Source organism: Asterias amurensis, chromosome 9 (assembly GCF_032118995.1).
Source record: "Asterias amurensis chromosome 9, ASM3211899v1".
NCBI lineage: Eukaryota > Metazoa > Echinodermata > Asteroidea > Forcipulatida > Asteriidae > Asterias > Asterias amurensis.
The window spans coordinates 12,438,029-12,455,899 of record NC_092656.1 but is presented as its reverse complement, the minus strand read 5'-3'; the positions used below and the strand labels follow the sequence as shown (position 1 = coordinate 12,455,899).

Sequence of the window (17,871 nt, the reverse complement as noted above, 5' to 3'; positions counted from 1 at the left end):
AAAGTTCAGGCTGTCTTTGGAAATCCCTGTCTTTTTCAGATTCAAATAATTATGCAATCTTTAGAGGTTCAGAAATTCCGATTACTTTAATTTTGATTTATATAATCCATGGGGCACTAACTTGCAGTTCCAAAGCGGGAACGAGCAGATGAAATATGAACAGCCCCCTCAAGTGTTAACTCAGTTTTTATAACTACCTGCAAAACAACAAGAAGTCCTCAACACCCTCTAAACAAAAATAATGTTGGGTAAGTGTTGTTTCAAATGATTCATAAACAAAATATAAATTCATATCGGTAATGTCATGGAAGGATGGGTGAATGTTCTTCATATCGATCGTAATGTTTTTATCAATCGTGATGGTTAGAATAAAAGTAAATACCAAACCCTTTGCAAAAGTAAGAAAGAAAAAATAATTAAATGGATAACTACCAACCTATACCATTGTGTGTATACCTAGGCTACTTACTACTTACTACTTGCGGTTTAATGGGTATATTAATTAGGCATAGCTAGGCTTTATTATAAGGGAGCGTCTCAAAAGTCGGGCACGTTCCTAGCGCAAAAGAACGTTCCTGCAGGCATATGCCCGCAGGATCGCAACATCATGACAAAGTATACGCGGAGCGTTCCAAAAGACCGGTCCTGTGGAACAGACAAAAGCGGCGGGGATACTCTTGCGATCCAAAAAGAACGTTCCTACCGTTCCGACTTTTGAGACGCTCCCTACTTATGAATGAGAAGCGTGCCAGTGCCAAGCAGATACACCATGCAGCTGTACAGTGCCTACTCCTAGAACTATTTCGGTTTTGTCCGGCTATCGTCTCCCGTAACGGAGACGATGAAACCGAAGTAGTTCTACATGTTCTAGGGGAAAAGTTTCCGTATGGCGCCACCACTTTTTCCATGTTTTCATTTAAAATAAAATAATATAGTATCTAATTTACCTGACTGATATATCCCTTTTTGTAAAAATGAGTAAAAAAGTGGTGGCGCCATACATACGGAAAGTTATCCGTTCTAGGAGCCGGGCCTATGTCATTTACCTGTTTACCTGTAGATTCGGGCTCTGCATAATGAAGGCTAAATAAAGCCTTATAAAACGCCCATCCATATCCATAGTCATGTATTGTAATGTCACTAAATGTTGGTACCGAGTTCAGTTGTCATGGTCAGACAATGGTCAATGGGGTCATTCCGTGTCAAATCCACCAGTTTTCAGAAAAGTTATACAGTATGATATTACAATAAATTTATGTGCCAAAAATACACCATGATAGATATCATGGTAGATATAATATGTTTAACTGGTATCAATTTCAGTTTCAATTGATCGCGGGGTCAACCGGGGTCAAGACGGGCGGGGTCTTTTTGACCTTTTTCTGGCTGGATCAACTTTGGGCCCATGTTATTTCTAAATTAATGCATTGGTGAACTTATAATTGCTTGTGGGTAAAGACATGCACCCATAGATAATACCTAGAGCATATAGGATTCATTTGACCTCTCATGTGGGCACAGGGTGACCCCAATTATCACAAAAAACAATTTCGGCTGATTAAAGTGCCTACTTTAGGTGACCATAACTAGAAAATTAAAGGAGATACATTTAAATTGAGTGCAGATTCATGAACTTTGGCAAGAAGTATGGTATACCAAATTTGAGCTCTCTACCTGGTACAATAACTAAATTATGAGCTTTCAAAGTCGAAAAATAACACAAAAATCACTTTTCACGTCTTGCGCGAGCACAAAATGGCCGCCTTGACCAAATTTCAATGGGTCATATCTCGAAAACGACATGGAGTATGACTTAGCTTTTTTGTATGTGTTCATTTGAGCCACATCCAATCATTCTGATGAAGTTTCATCAAAATCTGAGGGGGTCACCTGGGGACCACTGGTTGATTTGACATGGAATGACCCAATGGACAACTTGAATTGAACTTTTAAAAGACAACTCATCAGTTGGAAAAACTTGACGGTTTGGACAACTTGAATTGAACTTACCTTTAATTAAAAAATAGTATTAGTAATTGACTATTAAAACTAAATAGTAATTGACACACAAACAATTAAAGCACAATATCACAGGGGTCCATGGGTCATCTGTTGAGAGAAAAACTAGAATAGGGAGACGATAGCCGGAAAAAAACGAAATAGTTCTAGGAGTAGCGTTAAACCACCCTCGCGGACCTATTTAACTCATTTGGGTTCAACACAGACACACGTTAAACCCGAATGCATTAAAACTGCCCTAAAACGGACTTGAGTACTGTCTGACTGTGTTTGAGCAACCCCTACATGTACATGTTTAATAATAATAATAATAATAAGACTTGTAATGCGCACATATCCACCCTGCTGGGTGTTCAAGGCGCAGTAAACCACAACAAAACAAAACAAAAACACAACACAAAGAAAAACAGACACAACAAAATTAGTCATTGAAAACCTGTGACATAAGATAAGTTTTGAGAAGAGACTTGAATTTTGCGGTACAAAGACAAGATCGAAGATTAAGTGGTAGAGAGTTCCAGATGCGTGGCGCGGCTACAGAAAAAGACCTGTCACTCCATGAGTGTCGAGACTTGGGTTCAATGAGGAGAAGCATGGAACTTGATCGAAGATTCCTTGATGGAGTGTAAACTTGAAGCAGTTCAGAAATATAGTGGGGAGCCTTGCCATTTAGAGCTTTGTGGACAATGAGCATCAGCTTGAAGATGATTCGTTGAGAGATAGGGAGCCAGTGTAGTTGTTTCAGAATGGGGGTGATAGAACAGGATTTTCTAGACAGTGTCACAATGCGAGCAGCAGTATTTTGGAGCCGTTGAAGTCGGGAAATCTGGTTGTTAGGAAGACTGTAGAGAAGAGCATTGCCGTTGTCAAGACGAGAAGTAACAAATGCGTGAATGACCTATGTTTGATTGTACCAACACCCATTATTGCCCATCTGTAATAACAATAGAATGAACATCATAAATATTTTATTTTTTAGAGACAATCTAAATAATCAAGTTGCCAATGTTCTTCACACTTCTTGGAGTATTCCACCTGTTCATGATGTCTGCTGGAGGCAGCTCTCCATTAGACACAGACAATGGTGATGAAGCGGTTAACCGAGAGAGGGCATCAGGCACAGAGAAAGAGAAGACAAAAGATAACGAGGACGAAAATTTGGAAGACGTCGCTGCTGATATTTATGGTATAGACTTCTCCTGTAACTATGAAAAATATGGAATACTTTATCATAGGCATACCCATTATCTGCAATTTGTATTACATGTCATCTCACTTACAAAACCATACGTTGGTAGTTATTTTCATTGGGGGGGGGGGCTACAAGAGGGGTCGAAGGTTGTCAAATAGTTGGATCCTTTCCGTTTATATGCCACAGAACTTGCCATGTGCTAGAGACAGAACCTTCACAGCTTTGCTGCTGACGAATGGAACCATAACCCACAAACATTGAATCAGCCAGCTCAATTGTACAATCTAAAAAACTACCTAAAGACCTACCATTTCCTTTATTAAACGTTTTTTATCACTCTTCATTTTGTGTTCTGATTCACTTATTGTTAAATAAGCGCTGTGATTTTGTTTACAAAAAAGAACGTATACCGAATTGCTTTTGTATAGTTCATTGTCGTTATAATTTACTTACAATGTGTAAATGTACAGTATATAAATCACATTGTAATACCAACCACTATACTTTCTGTCATCAGACTTGATTAAAGACATCAGAGATCCTGAAAAGCCCAACTCGCTGGAAGACCTTGAAGTTGTGTTTGAGGAAGGTGTCAAAGTTTATCCCTTGAAAGGCTATGAAGATGCGTACATCATTCGTGTTCAGTTCACTCCAACGGTGCCACACTGTTCGTTAGCTACATTGATTGGTATGTTTCAGATATCGTCTGAAATTTTGCATGGTGTGGATAAATAGGAAGAAGCTATAAATAAATAGGAAACTTGCAGGTACAACCATGTGTAAATTGCTTTTGTGGAAGTGTTGGCTCTGAAAAGAGCCGGCGTGAAAGAGCCGGCGTGGTCTCAACGTTTCAAACAGTGTACCTTGCTCGTCTTCCTATGTTCAGACATGTACGGTAGACCAGGCCTGGAATTACATAGGGACCATTGCCTCTATTGACCTTCGTCTTGACCTTAGTGCTCCTTCAAAAGTTTCCTTTAGACTTTAAGATTTTCCAAAGGAAATTCCCTTTGCAAAATGAAAATGGCCTTGCCCTCTCGAAGATGAAATCCAAGCCTCGTGGACCCAATATCATAGAAATGTTGAGCAAAGAATGTTTCTTATTATTGTTCAAGCCAATTAATAGCATTTCTTGGCCAAGCGGATAAGATCATTGAACTCAAGCTTTGGTGTTTCTATTCTGCAGATCTTAGAGAGTATGGGTTCATGTCCCGGTCGTGACACTTGTGTCCTTAAAGTCACTGTACACGTTTGGTAATCATCCAAGACCAGTGTTCTCACTTGATGTCACACATCTCAACATATATATATGCATAAAATAACAAACCTGTGAAAACTTGGGCTCATTCGGTTATCAAAGTTGCAAGAAAATGATGAAACAATAAAAAAACCTTGTTGGATGAATCTGTGTGCTTTCAGATAGGAGTAAAAGACTTCTAGCTAGAAGTCTTTGGTTATTTTATTGAGAAATTGCCTCTTTCTAAAAAACTACGTTACTTCAGAGGGAGTCGTTTGCCACAAAGGTTTATACTACCAACAGCTCCCCAATGCTCGTTACTAAGTCACTTTTTAAGTTAATATTTGTTTTGAGTAATTGCCAAACGTGTACCTTCCCTTTAAGCAAGACACTTTATACCATTATTATTGCTGCGTCTTTCAATTGGGACAATCATAAAGCTGTAGGTCCTGTGTGTTGTGTCATGCACTTAAAAAAACCTCTTGCACTGTTCAAAAATAGAAGGGAATTGCCCTAGTGTTTCTGGTTTGATTGGCAGCATATTGTGCCATGCAGCACATTTGGGTTTGTACTTCACAAAATGTAGATACACATATATTTTGTACCTTGCAGGAAAACTGAATGTGACAGAAATGAGGGCTTTATAAGAAACCACTATTATCAATATTAAGAGTATTACTTAAATATTGATGATTTATGACAAGGATTTTCACAAGGATTCATCTTGTACAATGTATAGTGTGAGCTGTTTTTGTTTTCTTCGTCAGGTTTGTGTATCAGAGTAAAACTGGAAAGAAGTCTTCCTCAAAAACATAAGGTAAGTTCACTTCTGACTTTCAATTTCAAGTCAGAAACAAATTTAGCAACTAAAATATTTTGTTGTTTTGGTCTACATATTACTCTATTGGAAGAATTATGTCCCCTGCTTAGCTGTTTGCTGTTATCAGCTTTCCTGTTATCTACTTCATGTTACCTTTTTCCTAAACTGAGTCACTACCCTGTTTTTCTTGTGAAATGCTCTTTTGTTGAAAATTGCAGCAACGTAAGAAAATCTGTGAAACCTTTCGGTTTTGAAAATTTTCAATTTCTGTCATATCTTCAGGTTATGTTTCATAAACAGTCAAATTGCAATCGATGCTCAACATGTGAACTAAAAATAGATTTTAGGTTGAGTACAGATACATGTAGGTAAATATATGATGTGGATCTATTGGAAACTGAGTACAGCACAAAACTGAAAAGCTAAAGCAGGTCTAGAGTTTCATAATTGAAAGGGCAAGGCCATTTTCATTTTTCAAAAAAAATCTGAAAGTCAATGTGAAACTTTTGAAGGGGCACCAAGGCCAAGAGCAGGGGCAACAGAGGCCATTGCCTACATGTACACGTACAGGGCCTGCGTGTAATTTCAGCCCTGTTAAAGTCCATCTTTAATGTCCAGAGGAGATGGCCTTTTGTACACCTCCCAATTATTGTACTTCAGACAAACTTTGTAATTTCCGTTCAATTTTTTTCTTTGTCTCTCCTACTGTAGCTGGACATTTATATAACAAAAGGCACCCATTCCACAGAAGAAGAAAGTAAGCATTTGCATATTCTCTTGAAGTCAGTCTCAGAACTTTTTTGATTTTGTCCTTTGTTTTACGGTTTCTCAGCGGTGCCGTTACATGTACATACAGTATAGAAAGACACAGTACAAAGTATTGCAGTGCCTGGCACTTTCATCCTTTTGTTGTTGTTGTTGTTGTTGTTGTTTTTGTTGTTTTTGTTGTTGTTGCTGCTCCTGCTCCTGTTGCTGTTGTTGTTGTTAATGCTGAAAGAAAGGCATTTGAAGTTAATGAACGTCAATCCTGCTTTATTTCTGTGCTGTGACTTGATGTACCTACCTTGTCCTACCATGTCCTAATCAAGCAAAATATGGCAGTGCCCAGTCAAGCTTTGTGGCGTAACCAGGGTAATCCATTAAACAGGTCAGCTACATTTAAAGGGACACTTTGCCTCGAAGTTGCGGTGTTTCCTTTAATTTTGCGAACTAACATGCTCGGGCATTATGTAGAGCCTAAAATTTGACTCCACAAAATGACGTGCCGTGTTAATTTTACGATGATAGGGAAAACTTTGCAATTTCAATGCATTTTTGTGTGGATCATTATATTCTAATGTACTCTTAAAGCATCTTTCCAACCATGCATTTTATAACAAACAGTTTTCAAACCCTTTTCATAGACCAACTTGCCCGATCCAAGACAACGTGTCCCTTTTAATATTACAGCCAATCATTTTCCCTGTATGGTTTATATCAATAAAACTCTGTTTGTGTTGTGTGTCAGATCTTTACTCAGTCCATTGACAATATTTTGATTGTTTTGCAGTTAACAAACAAATCAACGATAAGGAGAGAATAGCTGCTGCAATGGAGAATCCCAACCTCAAAGAACTGGTCGAGAAATGTGTGGCAGAAAATGACACTTGAACATCCTACTGCTTTTAGACAATATAAACCTAAGCATCACATGTTGGAACATCCTACTGATAGTCGACACAGCCTAATGCATCACATGTGACAATGGAGCCACAGAGCATGGACTGCAAGCAGACTGATTTGAACGCAGGCAGCTCATAAGGAAAGAAAATATTTTGGGGGATTGAATTGTCTTATTTGTATCGACTTTTGATATATAGAAAGGGGGCACATCTCTATATGTGTCCAGCCGTTATTTATGAAGGGATGCAAAATGTTAGACTTTTATCTGAATTCAGACTTTTTAAGTCAGCCTGGTGAAGAAAATAGTTGTTACTTTTATCTACTTCTGTAGTGCTGAGGACACTGTTGACTTATGGCACAAAACATACAGTTTCCCATGGCAAATGTATGGCAGTATGGCCAGGGTTAAAGGCAGTGGGCACTATTGGTAACTTCTCAAAATAATTATCATCATAAAACCTTTCTTGATAACAAGTAATGGGGAGCGGTTGATAGTATAAAACATTGTGAGAAAGAGCTCCCTCTGAAGTGGCGTAGTTATCGAGAAAGAAGTAATTTTCCCACGAATTTGATTTTGAGACCTCAAGTTTAGAATTTGAGGTCTTGAAATCAAGCATCAGAAAGCACACAACTTCGTGTGACAAGGGTGTTTTTTCTTTCATTATTATCTCGCAATTTCGATGTCTGATTGAGCTCAAATTTTAACAGGTTTGTTATTTTATGCATATGTTGACATACACCAACTGTGAAGACTAATCTTTGACAATTACCAATAGTGTCCACTGTCTTTGATGTAGCACATGTATCTTGCCTGCCAGAAAAGGCCTTGGAATAATAATGGAAACGGTTGCTGTGATTGCTGTCTACAATAGATTAACAACCATCTCAATTGTTGATGATAACAATGCATATTATCAAAGGGACTTACATTATCCATAAATACACCTCTAACCTAGGCACTTTGAAACATCTTTGATAATAATTTTCTGGTGTGTAGCTTAAAAAAAATGTATTTAAAATGTGTTATATAATATTGGGTTGTACAATGTAGCAAGTTCCAATAGGAGTATAAATATTGGGTCATGACCTTTTTTTTTTCATAAAAAATGGTAGTAAGGATCCGGCATATTTTGCTTTGCTTCAAAGTACTCCCGTTGATTAGAAATCAGTAAAATTATTGTTGAAAATGTTGCATCTCCAAAGATTGCCAAAAGGGGACCATATGGCGATTCAAATTTTCCTGATGGGCTGAATGCTGCAGCCAGAGTAGTCTTGGTGCAAGACGTTTCTCGTTTTCCTTTCACGCCCACCGCGGCCAATTCACCGACTCACCTGACTGAGACCTAGTCCACACAACAACCCGCAAGTGTATGGACTAAGTCAGGTGAGTCAGTGCGGCGCTGTTGGTGAATTGGCCGCAGTGTCATGAGTGTGGGTGAAAGGAAACATTTTGCACCAAGACTTCAGCCAGAGGTCCAATTGGTACCCGCTGTCACTTAGTGGGTGGAATTGACAATCTTGATGAAACAAAGAAATATTTTCCCTATTTTCTCAATAAGTAGACACTGTGTTCAACTGAAATCTAACTGACTCTTACTGGTTTTGTTTATAATTTTGCCAATAAATCGACATTTTTTTACAAAAACCGAACAGTAGGCTAAGCAAAACTTTAGAAGTGTTAGTGGGTTCTAGCAAGCTCTTCATATACATCTGTAGGATACACATTTTATTTTCTAACAATTAATATTATGGAATAGCTCTTTGTATAATAGTATATAAAGATAAGACGGTGCTTTCTGTATGACTAAAACATTTTTGAACAAGTAAAAAGTACTTTTTGGAATCATAACCGTAAACTTATTTATATCGTAAACATTGTGAGGAAAAAAGTTTCCAGACATTTGTACTTGAAATATGACATCAATACATGTTTTTTTAATGTTAAAGACACTGGACACTATTGGTATTTGTCAAAGACTAGTTAGTCTTCACAGTTGGTGTATCTCAAAATATGCATAAAATAACAAACATGTTAAAATTTGAGCTCAGTCCGCGGTCGAAGTTGCGAAATATTAATGAAAGAAGAAAAAAAAACACTCTTGTACCATGGTCACACGAAGTTGTGTGCTTTCAGATGCTTGATTTTGGAGACTGTCTGGGACTCTATATGGCAGCAGACTTACCGCGTAAAGCCATTGTTCTCAGAATAATGCGCATGTTCAGACCTACGTAAACAATGGAAATTTACCCGGCAAGTCTGCTGCCACCTAGCGTTGGAAAGTCTCCCATTAGAGCAGGTAAGGCTTTCACACATACATGATAAAAAGTCTATCTGACTTTACAGTAGCTGTAGTTGGTAATAAACACTCATTTGTCATGTTTGTCAGTTTGTAAGACTACCAAAAGAAGCACAAAAAACACTTGTCTTGTTTATCTAGAACAACTCAAGATTTATTGATTCCTTAAAGCATTCAAACTTCTATTACAAATCAAAACTCAAATGGATAAAATATTCATGAACATTCACCAAAGAACCAAGTTCACAAATCTGTCGAACGGCCACCAACCAGGAAATTTCAATTTGAACGACACTAAGTGGCAATAACATCTGTAACAAGATCAACCCAAGTCTTAAAGCATTTCATTTTTACCATCCATCAAAATCTAACATAGAATGTTCAGCTGACTGAGACCCACTTCCTAATGATGATAGAATACCTTCCCTTAAAACAAGCACACTTGTAGCTAGCCTTGCTCTATAGTTTGACTATGCACTACTGAGTCTATTACATGTAGTTTCAGTCAAATAAAAAACGGAATTGGAGATTGGTTTGGGGTAAAATTGGCAGGTTTGTTAAATTTGATGTGTTCTCTTCTTACCACTATTGGGGGAAATAACACCCTCTTGGCATTCCTAAAACATGCACTTATCAAAATATAAGAAGCTCCAAATTGAATGTTGAATTAGATTTTATGGTATACAAATGTTCCATACACGCTGATAAAAATTGTGTGTGAATTCTTTTTGCACATCTGTTCTGTGCGTTCAGCAGGAGTACAGCATTGTGAACTTAGTTCTCAATTTGAAAACCCCCAAAAAACTATATGAAATGACTTTAATTTTACAGAATTAACAAAACTTTATATAGTTTATTTATCATTTCTTGTAAAATCCTAGACGTGCACACAATAACAGATTCACAATTACATGTCTTGAATTTCCCTGATACACACACTGCACACATTAGTTTAATACTTACTCTGAGTAAAATCATTAACGAAAAGTATAACTAAAGATCTCAACTTTTGACTAACTTGAAGACCAGACTGCCGTTTAAACAGGGCATTGTTCATCCACTGAATTTGTTACAACAGAAATTGCAGGGGGAAATGGACAATTAGCTACCAGTTGATGTTGTTTATGTCACTGGGCATTTATAAAAACATGCGTGCTAGGTGAAAATGTCGGTGACAAAGAAAAAAAGAAGTCAAAGTAGGCAGATACACAGTACCCTCCTTCATTGTGAGAGAAAGTCCAGAAGAATCCCAAGCGATGTGAAGTAATGTGGGGTCAGGAACTCAAGATGGATTGCTGGAATTGGAGAAAATAAAAACAAGACAAATAAGAACATAAAATAGTAGTAGTTGATTGGACTGTATAAACGCGCTGCTTGTATAACAACCAACACAGACCACTTGCATATGATGTCACACTCTCAAAGAAAGCCCTCACAGAGACAAAAAAAAAAATTCCCATTCTGAGGCCAAAGGAGGCAAATCATTTGACAATAGCTGTCTTTGTGAGTAAAAACATGCGCATGACCTCAGCGTCCCTGTATCATTTAAAGCCATTACACACTTTCGGAACAGAAAAAAAGAAGAAAAAAGTTCACACATTTACAAATAACTTACAGGGTTTACAGAAGGTAATGGTGAAAGACTTCTCTTGAAATATTATTCCATGAAATGCTTTACTTTTTGAGAAAACATTGAAACAATTACCAATTCTCGATAGCGAGAATTACCGATTTATTTTAAACACATGTCATGACACGGCGAAATGTGCGGAAACAAGGGTGGGTTTTCCCGTTATTTTCTTCCGACTCCGATGACCGATTGAGCCTAAATTTTCACAGGTTTGTTATTTTACATATAAGTTGTAATACACGAAGTGTGGGCCTTAGACAATACTGTTTACCGAAAGTGTTCAATGGCTTTAAAGTTATGAAAGGGGTCTTTACATGTAGCTAGGTATTTTCTACTGGATAATTTCCAGGGGCACCCAGACTGTGACTCTATGAAGTATCAGTTTGCTTGGCATTATAAAATATTGTCTACTGACTATTAACTGGTCCTTTTTGGAAGATGCATGAATGCGCAAAACTCTTACGCAACATGCGGCCTTACAAACTGTGCGCATTTGCGGTGGGCATGTCAACAGAGAACCTCGGTCAAAAGGCACTGCAACATTGAACAGATGGACTTGTGCAAAATGTCTTTATCAAAGACATGTTCCTCTCTCATACAATAACGAAAATCAGGACTCATTTTCATGGCTCTGCTTACCGTAAGCAAAGAATTGGCGCTTGCAGAAGCAGGGAATTCCGCGCTTAGGTCAAGCAGATTTCACAAGTTAGCAGCGAATTTATTTGCTTGAGCGCAGGCGAACTCCACGCTACTAATACTAGGCATTTTTACTTACAGAGCTACATCTAGTGGAGAATGGTGATTGTACATGTGTATATAAGGGAATCAATGTGTGGTGAAGAGGTTTTCAACTAGTGGTTTAATCCCAACGAGGCCTAGTTCTTTAAACCACCAGTTGAAAATTGATTCAACACACTTTGATTCCCATTCATAAATACCTTTTCGGTCAAGAAACATCAACACTTATGTTCAAAAAGTAAAATAAATGCAAACATTTTATTTTTTCAATGATTTCTTTCAACCCTCCAGCTATGAAATGGTAAGGCCCAGTCAAGGCCCTCGGGTAAACAACTCCTTATAAGGGAATGCTGTGCGTGTCGCGCGTATCGCGTGATGTGGCACAACTGTCTTGGCCGTTGCTCTCAACCAATAGGAACGAAGAAACTGTCTTATAAGCACAGGTGCAAGCTTGCATGTCATGCCCATGTTTCAACACTTTTTACTGGTCATTAACAAAGGTTTATACACACCCACATGATGCGCTCTCCACAAATAGGAATAGCGAAACTGTCTGAGGTATTTATGAATGCAGAATTTGGTGGTAAGAATAATATTTATTTAACTTACTTTACATAATCTTCTCTGCTAGTGGCTTGTCTAATCCCAGCTCCTCTGGTGTGCTAATGCTGAGCTCATCCAAAGTTGGGCGGAGTTCTTGAAGCATGTAAGGGTAGATGTTTTTGTGGCTTCCAGCTTTGTCCTGAAAATTCAAATCAAAACATTTCATAAATTTTCTATACATAGCAAGGAATGTTAAAACATAAAAGAGGGCAAGGCCTTCTTCATTTTTAAAGGCATTTTCCTTTGGTCTTGCATTTTTGTGAAAGTATCTGTATTTTCAGCAAACGTTCATTCAGTCGATGCAGAGTTACCATCAACAAACATGACTTATATTTATATGTATAAAGATAAGCTGCAAATGAGAAAGATACCAATTTGAAAGATTTATACAAATGAACTACACCCCTTTTAGACAGGCACTCTGTTGAACCATGTGAAATAGTTAGGAGCAAAACTGGACGTGCTGAAAGTCAAAAGATTGACTGTTGCAGTCATTCAGAGCTACTCTAGAGTGTCTTGATTTCAGACGTTGGTCTTGTCATGAGTCAAACCTAAAGCGAGACTTTGGAGCGCCTGTCTGGACCAGATGGTAGAATAATAATTGCTTTGCAAGCAATTGTTTGGATAAAAACAAAAACAATTACCTTTACTGCTTCCAAGATACGCACTGCCATGGCAGTATCGTTGAGGCGCCTGCACGCCCGCAGAGCAGCGGCTACTATCTTAGGCTCGGGGACAAGGTCATGACCATGTAGCTCATTTAGGCCTCGTCTGAGTTCCCAATCATCAATCTCCGGACGGTTGAAGTATGCCTCCCATCGGGCATCAAATTGCTCATCTGTCTCTTCCTTCTTTGATGAGTAACTCCTGCTCTGTGATGCAGCTGTGGTAAAACATAAATTTGTTTTGTTTAATAAAATATTTATAACTATATTTGGTTTGCGGTAACAACACCATGTCATTGTGTGTATTCCATTATTTATAACAAGTGTGTATGTTCCGCGTGCTGTGATTGGCCGTTGTTAATAATAGCTGTGAATTGCGTTCCGCGTAACTTAAATTGGCGTACATAAGCTTGCGCGCCCAACAAACAAAGCTTTTCAAATTTTCAAAATCTTTTGCCAAGATGTTTTGTGTCGACCGGTGGTGGTGTGAATACGCGCGTGTGCACACACATTACGTGATGTTACTAATAGCTATGAATTGCGTTCCTCGTAAGTTACTCCAAGACCAAGTACATGAGCTTACACGCCCAACACGCGAAGCCAGCTGGTCTTAAGTTCAACAGCTCTAGCTGTGTCTTTATCAGCCGTTTAAACACCCCCACGTGACACGCTCTCACAAATAGGAATAGCGAAACTGTCTGAGGTATTTATGAACGGATGTTTAAGAACAAGTCACTACTCTTTTTAATAAATTTTATTCCCATTCATATGCCCTTTTGTTAAAAAACGTTAAAAAAACAACTACAATTAGGCCTACAGACACTTTGACAATTGAAAATTCGATGTTCGGCGTGTTGTCATGGTTGTCGGCACTCTGGACTTGTTGTCGGCGTTGTCGGCTTTAGGACGGGTACAATCAGGACCGGCAGACTGGTCATTTCGTGTTACTTCTTTGAATGTCAGACAACTCGTCCGTCGGACAACTCGTCCGTTCGGACAACTCGACGGTTCGGACAACTCGACTTTGAGACAACTCGACGGATAGCCAAGACAAGTCGATGGTTGAGCGGCCGACCTCCGTTACTGTCATGTTTACACGAACTTTCCTGTATAATTCCTGCGACTCTATATTATTGATCATTATTGTTTACCAATTATTATTTATCACAATAAGTGTGATGTTCCAGTGAAGCCATACTTGCAGAAACATATGTTACTTTTATTTACTTTATTGCAACAACAATAACAACTCGAAATGCCGCTGGGTCATGGTAAAAAATAATAATAAAAAAATCAATTATCCGTTTGCCCGGTATGGCGTGTCAAACGTTGCATTATTCGATAATGTACAATATATGTGCGATGTTTCTCATATATATGCGATAATTGTCACATATGTGCGATATTCATTTGATGTATGCAATAAATGTAATATATATGCAATAAATGTAATATATATGCAACAAATGTAATACATATGCAATAAATGTAATATATATGCAATAAATTGTAATATATGTGCGATAAATTGTAATATATGTGCGATAAATTGTAATATATGTGCGATAAATTGTAATATGTGTGCGATAAATTGTAATATATGTGCGATAAATTGTAATATATGTGCGATAAATTGTAATATATGTGCAATAATTTGCAATATATGTGCGATAATTTGCAATAGATATGTGATATTTTTTAATATCTGTTTGATAATTTTGTAGTATATTATATGCGATCATTTGTATGCGATGTTTTGTGACGGTATACATATGCGATAATTTAATATACATGTGCGATGTTCGTTCTTATATGTGCGAAAACGGAATTGTGGGATATAGTACGCTTCCTGTCCACTTGATCCCCGTATCCGTAATGTTTTAGATCGGGCCAGACTATACTCTGGACGGTATAGTATGGTTCCTATGGTTCAATGAGATTGTCGTAGGGTTTATAGTGATGGTCAGGGTACGAGACTCGAGCAGCGTATTTCCGAAATAGCCAGCCAGCCGCGTATTCGGATAATAGAACACATACAGTACAGGGAGGTGACAAAATGTTGCATTTTGCTCAAATCTGAAGGTGAAGATCTGTTTTACTCGAACGAATTCTGCAATATTAGCATAATTTAGAATTTTTAATTGATAATATGTCAATTTCATAGCTTCACATGATTAAAAAAATAATTTTTAAAAAGTGAAAAACATTAACAAAACGTCAAAAAATGACCCGCAAACGAAAAGGCAAACATTTTTATTTTGTATTTTTTGCATTTTTTAATATGTCAAAAAAACATCACTGTGAAATACAAAACCATAACTTGAAAAGAATTTATACCCTTCGTTAAAACAAAACATTTAATTTGTAATCCAGAACTTTCAAGACTAATATAGTGGGCGTATCAAATTTTGGAGCTGGGTAAATTTGGTTCACTATCTAGTGGTTAATTAACCACAGTTATTCTGACGCCATTGTCAATGTACATTCCGCCCAATTACATAGACGGTGCACTTAAACACAATTTGAAAAGAATTTGAACCCTTCGTTAAGACAAAAAGTTGCTTTCTTGTTCCAGAATCTTGAAGGAAGATAGACTGGACGTGTCAAATTTTGAGCTGGCTAAATTGGTCAACTATTATTGATTCTGCAATAAAAAGAAAATGTTTGTCTTATCAATTACTAAATAAATTGTTTTATTGTTCGTAAGCATATACTCTTATGTTTGAAAGAAAAACACTTCTATTTCCAGGTGACTTTAAATCGTAGAACAGTTAAAGTTAGTAAATTACCGAGCTATATCTGAAACACTCATGATTGATTATTTTTAATTGTTGTCAATAAACTTTAAAAGTTCTTGTGCTATAAAAATTCAACTGTGTCTTGTTTGCAAAATCATTTTTCAAATTTTTTGAATCTTAGTCACCACATTTATAGTTATGTCAGCCGCGAGCAAAAAGTGGTGACACCCTTCGATAAGACAAACAATTTCTTTAAACATTTTCTTTAAACATTTTCTTTTTATTGCAGAATCAATAATAGTTTTGTTTTAACGAAGGGTATAAATTCTTTTCAAGTTATGGTTTTGTATTTCACAGTGATGTTTTTTTGACATATTAAAAAATGCAAAAAATACAAAATAAAAATGTTTGCCTTTTCGTTTGCGGGTCATTTTTTGACGTTTTGTTAATGTTTTTCACTTTTTAAAAATTATTTTTTAATCATGTGAAGCTATGAAATTGACATATTATCAATTAAAAATTCTAAATTATGCTAATATTGCAGAATTCGTTCGAGTAAAACAGATCTTCACCTTCAGATTTGAGCAAAATGCAACATTTTGTCACCTCCCTGTACTGTATGTGTTCTATTATCCGAATACGCGGCTGGCTGGCTGTTTCGGAAATACGCTGCTCGAGTCTCGTACCCTGACCATCACTATAAACCCTACGCCAATCTCATTGAACCATAGGAACCATACTATACCGTCCAGAGTATAGTCTGGCCCGATCTAAAACATTACGGATACGGGGATCAAGTGGACAGGAAGCCATACTATAACCCACAATTCCGTTTTCGCACGTATATAAGAATAAACATCGCACATGTATATTAAATTATCGCATATGTATACCGTCACAAAACATCGCATACAAATGATCGCATATAATATACTACAAAATTATCAAACAGATATTAAAAAATATCACATATCTATTGCAAATTATCGCACATATATTGCAAATTATTGCACATATATTACAATTTATCGCACATATATTACAATTTATCGCACATATATTACAATTTATCGTACACATATTACAATTTATCGCACATATATTACAATTTATCGCACATATATTACAATTTATCGCACATATATTACAATTTATCGCACATATATTACAATTTATCGCACATATATTACAATTTATCGCACATATATTACAATTTATCGCACATATATTACAATTTATCGCACATATATTACAATTTATCGCACATATATTACAATTTATTGCATATATATTATATTTATTGCATATATATTACATTTATTGCATATATATTACATTTATTGCATACATCAAATGAATATCGCACATATGTGACAATTATCGCATATATATGAGAAACATCGCACATATATTGTACATTATCGAATAATGCAACGTTTGACACGCCATAGCCCGGATATAAACCCACCCACCATAATATACCCCCTCCCCCCGGGGAACGCCCTTGCATCATTGCCAAGTCGCTAGTCAGTACATCCCCACCCCAGCCCAGGCCGCTATTTACCCCGGAAAAGTTTCCGTATGGCGCCACCACTTTTTCATTCGAAATAAAATAATATAGTATCTAATTTACCTGATTGATATATCCCTTTTTGTAAAAATGAGTGAAAAGGTGGTGGCGCCATACGGAAAGTTATCCTTTACCCCTCCCGCCCCGCGCTGAGCCCCGTCACGGCCATCCGTCAACTTGTCTTGACCCCAAGTCGAGTTGTCTGACGGTTGAATAAATCATCCGTCGAGTTGTCCGAACCGTCGAGTTGTCTGAACCGTCGAGTTGTCCGAACGGACAAGTTGTCCGACAGACGAGTTGTCTGATCTCCACTTCTTTTTACCGCTGCGCGGCGCGCGCGGTCACGGCGGTGGACGCCGTATCGGTCATGACGAATTGTGTCATGTTTATAGTTGGTCAAACTTCACCCCAAAAAATACTTACCAAGAGGTCGAATGGCCTGTACAGTTAGTGCTGTTCTTGTGTTTGAAACAATGCTGGATACTACCCGACGAAACATGTTTTATTTTCGATTTTTGTAACTTCGTTCGGTTCGATCTTTCTACCGTAGGAGGCCGTGCAAAACGGAGTTAACGAAATGAATGACCTATGACCTTCCAAAAAATTACCGGCCTACAACTGGTTCACGGGTAATTTTGTTGGCACAACTAAAATTGCGCTGAGCAACGCTCGTATACCAGCGAAAAAGCTATGTAAAAAA

The 17,871-nt window shown here is 37.4% G+C and overlaps 2 protein-coding genes across 2 annotated transcripts; one reads left to right on the top strand and one right to left on the bottom strand.

The window, feature by feature from the left end:
• Nucleotides 1-116: 116 nt before the first annotated feature.
• Nucleotides 117-10,237, top strand: LOC139942343 (cytosolic iron-sulfur assembly component 2A-like). Its single transcript, XM_071939176.1, has 6 exons — nt 117-248; nt 2,999-3,205; nt 3,729-3,899; nt 5,216-5,265; nt 5,980-6,025; nt 6,818-10,237. The coding sequence occupies exons 2-6, from the start codon at nt 3,025-3,027 to the stop codon at nt 6,916-6,918; spliced, it is 549 nt and encodes a 182-aa protein (XP_071795277.1). The 5' UTR covers nt 117-248; nt 2,999-3,024; the 3' UTR covers nt 6,919-10,237.
• LOC139942345 (cytochrome c oxidase subunit 5A, mitochondrial-like) lies at nt 9,352-17,769 on the bottom strand. Its single transcript, XM_071939179.1, has 4 exons — nt 17,595-17,769; nt 12,843-13,081; nt 12,205-12,337; nt 9,352-10,522 (listed from the first exon to the last, which is right to left on the bottom strand). The coding sequence occupies exons 1-3, from the start codon at nt 17,668-17,670 to the stop codon at nt 12,206-12,208; spliced, it is 447 nt and encodes a 148-aa protein (XP_071795280.1). The 5' UTR covers nt 17,671-17,769; the 3' UTR covers nt 9,352-10,522; nt 12,205.
• Between the last annotated feature and the right edge of the window lie 102 nt (nt 17,770-17,871).

Excerpts from the sequence above, each read along its gene's own strand:
- LOC139942343 (XM_071939176.1), top strand. The coding sequence starts at position 3,025 with ATGTTCTTCACACTTCTTGGAGTATTCCACCTGTTCATGATGTCTGCT. Across the intron at positions 3,900-5,215 it reads TTCGTTAGCTACATTGATTG|GTTTGTGTATCAGAGTAAAA; the intron begins GTATGTTTCAGA and ends TTTCTTCGTCAG. Across the intron at positions 6,026-6,817 it reads CCATTCCACAGAAGAAGAAA|TTAACAAACAAATCAACGAT; the intron begins GTAAGCATTTGC and ends ATTGTTTTGCAG.
- LOC139942345 (XM_071939179.1), bottom strand. The coding sequence starts at position 17,670 with ATGTTTCGTCGGGTAGTATCCAGCATTGTTTCAAACACAAGAACAGCA. Across the intron at positions 13,082-17,594 it reads ACAGGCCATTCGACCTCTTG|CTGCATCACAGAGCAGGAGT; the intron begins GTAAGTATTTTT and ends GTTTTACCACAG. Across the intron at positions 12,338-12,842 it reads GTATCTTGGAAGCAGTAAAG|GACAAAGCTGGAAGCCACAA; the intron begins GTAATTGTTTTT and ends TTGAATTTTCAG.